General features: G+C 38.4%; 1 protein-coding gene across 3 annotated transcripts in view; it reads left to right on the plus strand.

Moving 5' to 3' along the window:
- The window catches only part of BACH1 (BTB domain and CNC homolog 1), a 30,267-nt gene extending 23,888 nt beyond the window's left edge, over positions 1-6,379 (plus strand). For all 3 annotated transcript variants that reach the window (XM_080577685.1, XM_080577683.1, XM_080577684.1), the window contains one exon: positions 3,009-6,379. In XM_080577685.1, coding sequence (XP_080433811.1) covers positions 3,009-3,470 — 462 coding nt within the window. In that variant the 3' untranslated portion in view covers positions 3,471-6,379. The remainder of the gene's footprint in view (positions 1-3,008) is intronic.
- The last annotated feature ends 1,231 nt before the right edge of the window (positions 6,380-7,610 follow it).

The raw sequence follows: 7,610 nt of genomic DNA on the forward strand, positions 1-7,610 counted from the left end.
TGGAAAACTTTGGACAGGTAGATAATACTCTGTGTACTGTTAGGAAATATTATTTGGCAAAACTACTCATACTGGTTTCCAGTATGCACAGCGTGTTGTCTTGTATTGATGTCTGAGTTGTTGCTTATCAGGTTTTTGTTTTTTCTCAGATTAAAACATATTTGTGGTGCATTCTTGAGAAACCACTCTTTCTGGGGCAGACATTAACCCCTTGCATTAGTAGAGGCTGGAGACTGGCTGGGGAGTAGCTTTGCTGAAAGGGCCCTGGGGGGTTGTTCTGGGCATGAGCATGAGTCAACAGCTGAGCATGAGTCAACAGCTTGTCCGGGCTGAAAAAAGGCTGTCAGCATCCTGGGTTGTATTAACAGGAGCACAGCCAGTGGTTTGAGGGCAGCGATTGCACTCCTATACATAGTACTCGTAAGACTGAATCCAGAATATGGTGCCCAGTTTCACCACCGCCCTCCCTGTGCTGGAAGGACCTCGACAAATGAATAAGGTTAAGAGAGAGGTCCCCAGGACAGTCAGGGTTGAAGTACTTACGTGAGGAGAGGCAGATGAAATGGGGCCTCTTCTGCTCGGGAAGAGATGGCTGTGGGGAGAGCTAATAGCCACCTGCCCACATCTGTGGGGAAGTCATCAAGATGATGTTGGGAATGGGAGTACTCCTGCCTCCTAGCAGGTAGTGTTATTCACAGCAGAATAGCTGGAGACCCTGTCATAAACAGAATTAGGAGGTTTTAACTGGATATATGGAAACCCTTTTACCAAGGGGGATGGGCAGGCAATGGAGGAGGTTACTCATAGAGGTTGTGTGGGCTCTGTCCTAGGAGGTTTTCATGACGCCACTGGACAAACCCCTGAGCAGACTGGTCTTACCCAGAGGTGACTGCTCAGACTGCAGACCTCCTGAGGTGTACCGTCCTATCCAAGTGAATCTGAAAGTCTTAAGCTCCACTTACATGCGAACAAGAGTAGTACTCTGTGTTGAATCGAACTGCTCTCTGAGAGAATTAGGTTGAGTCGTTTCTCTTGACCAGCTCTGTACAGAAGATCATCTTTGACCCTGAGTCGGGCAGGGGTGGAGTTAACTTCCACACAGCAGCCCACGTGGTGTTGTGTTCCGCAACTGCAGCTAGAACAGCCCTGGTATCGCACCAGTGTTTTGTCTTTTGCTGAGCAGGGTTGGCACAGCATCAAGACTCTCCTCCCTTTTTTCTTTTTCCTTTAAACGATCCTTATCTCAACCTGCAAGCTTTTGTTTGCAGTCATATTTTCTCCTCCCCCTACCTCTTCCTTTGAGGACTTCAGTTGGCCATTGGTGTGAAACCACCACAGACCCCCCTCGTATAGTCCATATAGTCTTTGCTTATTGACCTTCCGGGTGAGCCTTTGTGTTCCTGTTGTTCACTCCTGTTCTGTATGTGGGAATACATGTGGGCCTCTCAGGGAAAGGTTAGCTTCATAGAAACAGTTCTTTCAGAACACCTGTGTATGCATATCCACCTAACTTGTACTTTTCTCACATCAAAGTTTTAGACTGAGGGTATTTGTGAGGGGGAGCAGAGTAAAGGACAGCTGGCCTCAAGAAACACTACTTCCTTGGAGATCCCGTGGCTCAGGAGGAGGATGTGTCACTGCGTGACAGGCTGTAGCTGTGATCTAAAATGCAATTGAGATCTTGTTATATATGCTATAGCAAGGAGAAATGCATGACCTAAATAGATTCTTCACCAGAAGTGAGAGTTCTTAATGTGATGATAATTTTGACCTCAACTAGTTAGCATTTCTTTGCAGTATTAATATAATGCGGCTAAAATTGAAATGCATTAACTTTTTAACAACTTAAATTCCCCACCCCCATCTTACACACTGGGAAAAAATATTTCTGAGTGTTGAAGTTTGTGTTAAGCAACAGTCCAGATTATTTCATCAGTCCATGCTGCACAGCTGAGTGACTCTGCATACCCAAAATGTACGTTTCAGATTAGGAGATCTGGCAAAGCTGCACTCCTTCTAATCGCTTTCGGCAAAAGAGGCTGGCAAAAACTGCTTCCCTTGCAAAGTGCCGCTTAACACTAATGAATTCTTTCAGAACGAAATTGTAGAGGTTGCAGTATGAGTTTCTCCTGCAAGAAGGAATGTGAGAAGAAATAAAAGTAATATTTCTAAGAATGAATTGATGTAACCCATGATGATTTATTTCTCAAAAGCTATTTAAAACTTTGTGCAGAAACTGAAATGTATGTCTTCAAAACTCTGCCTTTTAAAATTAACTGTAGAACTAAAAATGTGTTTTTTTCTTTCAGCTACTTCATTTGGGTCTTATTTCCTGTCCTTCGTTTCCTCATTTTCTTTTCCTCCAGACATTGCTTGTTTACATCATTAGACTAACCCCCCTCAGTTTTCCATGTCCTTGCATCTTCAACCAGTTATACCAGAAGTCTCAGAAAAGATTGATGTTGAAGTAAAATAAATTTTCCTGTTCTACTTTAGAAACAATTCTGGAGTCTATTGTTTTTTCTGTGGTGGACTTAGCACTTCTTGAGAATTTAATGTATTTTCATCTAACAGAGTAGTATCAATACTGAAAATGTGATGTCTAGTTTTTTACACTTAAATTTTCAATGTAAAATCTCCATGGAAACCGTTCTGGTTAATGTTTGGTCGACCTAACGGGTGGTAACAGTTTAGATGCGTTATGCTGTAGAATTAGTGTTTTGGGAATATTTATAGTAAGTGGAGCTAGGTTTCATTCAATAAGTAAGTGTTATTCTTTTGTTTGTCAGCATTAGTTTTGAAAAAGCTTTGTTTTGAAAAGTCACTTCAAATAGCTGAGTTGACACTTCAAGACAGGGTAGGATTGTGCTTTTAGTAGGCATTTGGTTGTGTCATTGTTGATCTTACAGTCTGCTGAAACAGAAGGAATTTGGCAATGTTATTTACAGACTTGTTTTATTTTTTTGTGTGTTAAAATGTACGCTAAAAAGCTATTTCTCTTTTTGCAGCAAAATGAGAAAGAAAACTTGCTGAAGGAGAGAAATCACATTTTGTCAACTCTGGGTGAGACAAAGCAGAATTTGACTGGACTTTGCCAGCAGGTGTGTAAGGAAGCAGCCTTGAGTCATGAGCAAATACAAATACTTGCGAAATATTCTTCCTCAGATTGTCCGCTTTCATTTTTATTCCCGGAGAGAGAACGAACAGCGCCATCTGATAGCGAGCTTGCAATACCAACGGGTCTAGAACTAGCAGATGGCCTTTCAGGTGTTACGTCTACAAACGAGCAGAGTTCCTGTTATCAGTGTGTGAAAGGTGTGTGTGATGCACCATATGATCAAGTACAAGAACTGCATCCAGCTTCTGTAAGAACATTGGAGAAAACTTCACTCGTGGAGCAGTGTGGACAGAGTGGTGCTATCACAGACTTCTGTCAGCAAATGACTGATAAATGCACTACAGATGAGTAAATCTATTCTCTTCCTATTGCCAGCCTCTCAACATTGCGATTTAAAGCGAGATTGAGCATTATCCTAAAGTAACTTCAAAGTGAAAGTAAAGAGGAAACTTTCTTTAAAAGCTACATTGACAATTACATGGTCATTATATTACCTGGCAAGCTTTGGGTTTGCTCTGTGTAGTTCTAAAGTGTAATTTGTATGTGTCAGCCTTAGAGCTTTTTCTGTGCGGTGATGGCAAGGGATGTTCAATTAAGTTTTTTGAAAGTATAAACTTTGTGCACAGATGTGTATTTGTGAGGAAGCTTTCATTCAGGTATCAAGTAGCCTTCACTCTGGTTTATGCCACAGTACCTAATGCCACTCTACATCTCAAGATTCCTAACATATATTTATGCACAGTGACTTCCGTACATGGAGTGCTTATCTGTTTAAGATGTCTTTTTTCTCCTGGCAGACAAACTTTAAGAAGCATATATAGCTTTATAAATGTTTATAGATGGGTTAGGATAACATGACATTATGAGGAGATTCTGGCAAATACTCTCTGGAACAGCTAACTGCTTCCTGCTGTTCACATCCCTGTACCAGAGCCACCTTTTACTAAATATTTGCCTTTGTCTTAGCTTTCCCATGTGTAGTTAAGGTGATGGGAACAGCGGAGGTGCTGCAGCATGCTGCTCTTCCTCTGTTTATTTTTTGTGGGAGAAATAACATATTGGAAAGGCAGAAGCTTGAAACTGATACAGTTCTTTGCTTGTACAGTGTGCATTGGATCCTCTGGCATCTGAATCCCAGGTGCTTGTTAAAATTCATTGATGTACAGTAACTTACTATCCTAGCACCTTTGAGCTTGCTGCTGTTTGTGATGAGTTGGAATTGAAGTATTGTGAAAGTTTATGGACAAGTGGCTTTGTTTTTTTTAATTATGGTATTCAGGCACCAAATTCTTCATAACTTCAGTGCCTAATTGCATTTTAAGTAATCTCTAAGTCTATAATCTCTAAGTCTAATTGCCCTCTGATCACTGGGACCAGTAAAGATCTATTTCAGAATTTTAATCTTCAGGATAATTTTATGGCTAAACCTGTAGTGCATTTTCAATGGCTTGTGTTATAAGTATAGATGTATAAAAAGTATAATAAGGAAAAGAGCTGGAGGGATTTCTTTTATTTACTTTATGAAGGAGAAATTCAGCCACTAAAATAAGAGAAATGGAAAGTAATCCCCCCCCTTTTTAAGAAAGACTTTTATGTGGAAGAAGATGCATATTGTGTACTGATGATTGCTTTGTTATTTAGATGTTATTCTCACACCAGAACTAAGTATTGAACCTCACCACAGAAAACTTTGGTTTTGCTGGTTTACAAAACATGAAGAATCTTGTACAAGCCAGTGGAATTCTTCATTTCCTACCTCAGAGTGTATATTAGCTGTTTGTGTCTTTGTGTGCATGTACAGTAGGCAGCAACTAGAGCAAAGGACTATTGTAAATACTACTTTGCAGTTTTTTCTTGCAGTGAGACAAAACTTGCTAAAGAAACTGTTTGGCAAGGATCTTTTTTTTTAATTCTCTTCCTCTTAGCAGGTAACATAGCATTAATAAATAAAGACTATTAGGCCACTTATTTAAAACAAAATTGACAGATTTCAACAGTACTTCTCGTAACCAGCACCTAATACAAGTGACTACACTACCTCACTTACGCGATTGAAAGTTAATTCAAATCTCTAGTGATATCCTTGGATTTTCATCATATATCATATTTTAAGGGGAAAAATTATGTTAATGGAGCATAGCTTGTATAAATCAGTGCTTGCCGTAACTGAAGTTCAGAAATAAATACTATATTGCAGACATCATGAGAGTTCTGCTGCTTCAGAAATATTTTCAGATAATCAAATTGAAATTCTTTTAAATTACTAGGATTTATGTGTGTTGATCCTGTATATGTATAACTCGTGAAGCTCTCTGTCTGTTCTCCAGCATCTGTATATTCCTGGTTAATTTAATCCTGCCTCCCTCATGTACTGCCATCATGGGCAGTATATTATCTTAAGTGTCCATTTTAATTAGTAAGCAAGCCAACAGAAACAGTAAAAATAAAAACAAAGTCCCAAACCCTCTACTGTCTATCACTTTTTAAAGTTGTTGATATTTGAAACGACATGGATAATGACATTAAAGCATTGTCCTATAATACATGTACTCTAAAATGGAATTTCTTGGGTTAAATATGTTTTGTTATAAACTGGTGGAGCACGTATATAGAGAATGACTGGCTGGGAACTTAAATATATCCAGTGGCCTATACCCTGACTCACCTGGCTGTGAATGAAACAAAGTCTGTGATGACCAGGTCCAGAGGCTAGAATATCCACCGAAAAGAGTTGTGCTCCACTGCCATGGTCTGATCAGCCACATCTGAATTCCATCTAGCAAATGTCGCAGGGCTTCCAGTGCAGAAGTTATGGCTGTCGTTTCACGTTGGGTTAGGATAAAATTCATGTCATGTATTTAAATCTATGATGAACTTGTTGAGGTTTGAGGGTAGGTTTTTGCCTAACCAGCTGCATCAAATAATTTTTAAAATATTTATTTAATACAGTAGACATACAAGTTGCATGTTGACTTCTGTAGGCTATATCATTAACTTTAAGAATGAATGACAATTTTATGATACCGAATTCTCAGGTAAATGTTTTGGAGTTTTTCCAGTAAAGAAATAGTCAATTTTGAAATTGTAAAATACTTTGTTAAAGCATGTTTTAAAATACTTTGGACAGAATATCTAAAAGCCATAAGAGTATGGTGGCATACAGATTGTAAAATAAACAGATAATTACAACAGTTGATTTTGTATCTTTCATAATTCAATATTTTCTAAGACTACAATAAAAACCACTATCCTTTCTACAAAGGCTTTTCTTTTTTTGTACAAATCTTTTGCAGTGACAATGTTTATTGGTGTATTATTAACTTCTGTAGTACTACTAAAACATTTCTGAAAGTAGTAGCAAAATAATTTATATGGTCTATAAATTCCTGAATAATACACACAATAGCAAATATTACTAAGTTGGAATAAATTTCCTGTAAGTTTATTTGATGTTTATTGTGTCCTGTTCTGTTTGAGTGGGTTTTCTTCTCGGGGAAACTGAGCTTTTGATTTGGAGAGAGAAAAGAGGGAAATAGCTGGTTAATGGGATACTGTATAGGTTTGTTGGTTCAAGAAAAAACACAAATGACTGTGCGTATAGTCCAGATAAGTGCATGAGATAGAGGTAGAAGCATCTTTGCAACTGTAGATAAGGTAGGTCCTGTTAAGTAATTAGGATTGCAGAAGAGCTCTCCTTTGAGAAACTACAGTTATCCTATCTCCCTCTGTACCTCCTAAACAGTTAACTGTAATATGGGATCTGACCTTTCAGTACTGTGACTCACCTTATTCAGAAAGCTTTTCTTTAGAAGTTTTTGTAACTTGTGCATTTGGCACTGAAGTCCGAAGTTGTTTGATCCTACAGCAGATGCGTCATTAAAAGTGAAAGCAGTCATTTTAGGAGAAAAAGCTGGAAAGTAATATGATGGATTATAAGGCTTAACTTGCTGCTTGGTATGGCAGCAGACTGTTTTTCTCAAGGGTAGTTTTGTCCTTGAAATTCATAGTCACTTGGATTTAGTCTGTAGGTGTTTCGTGCATTTCTTGGCTTTAAGAGTCAAGATGTCATCTTTCACAAAAAGGTTACTGTGGTTCCTCTTTGAGGAAACTAAAATCTCAGTGCAAGGTTCTGTGCTGTTTAAAACTCCTCTTAATATTCAGAAAGAAACAACAACTGCAATGAAAGCTAAAGAGTACATGCACCAGAGATCAGGACTGTACATTTAGTTCTGCCTCTGGATCATTTTTTAGGAAGTAAGAAATGAGGAACTGCTGATAACTGGTACTCTAAGTAGCACTTTGGTTTTTGTCTGAGTATGACAGCAAGTCAAATTAGTAAGAAATTTGTTTGAAGCAGCAAAAAATCTTCCAATGTTGAAATAGTGAAAACGTACCCACTCTAACTAGCAGTTTTGGAACAAATTTCTTTAATCTTATTCTGATAAAGGTTTCAGGATAAACGAAGTAGTTGATCTATACCAAACAAAGTGAA

This window comes from Anser brachyrhynchus (genome assembly GCF_964034855.1).
Source record: "Anser brachyrhynchus genome assembly, chromosome: 1".
Classification (NCBI taxonomy): Eukaryota; Metazoa; Chordata; class Aves; order Anseriformes; family Anatidae; genus Anser; species Anser brachyrhynchus.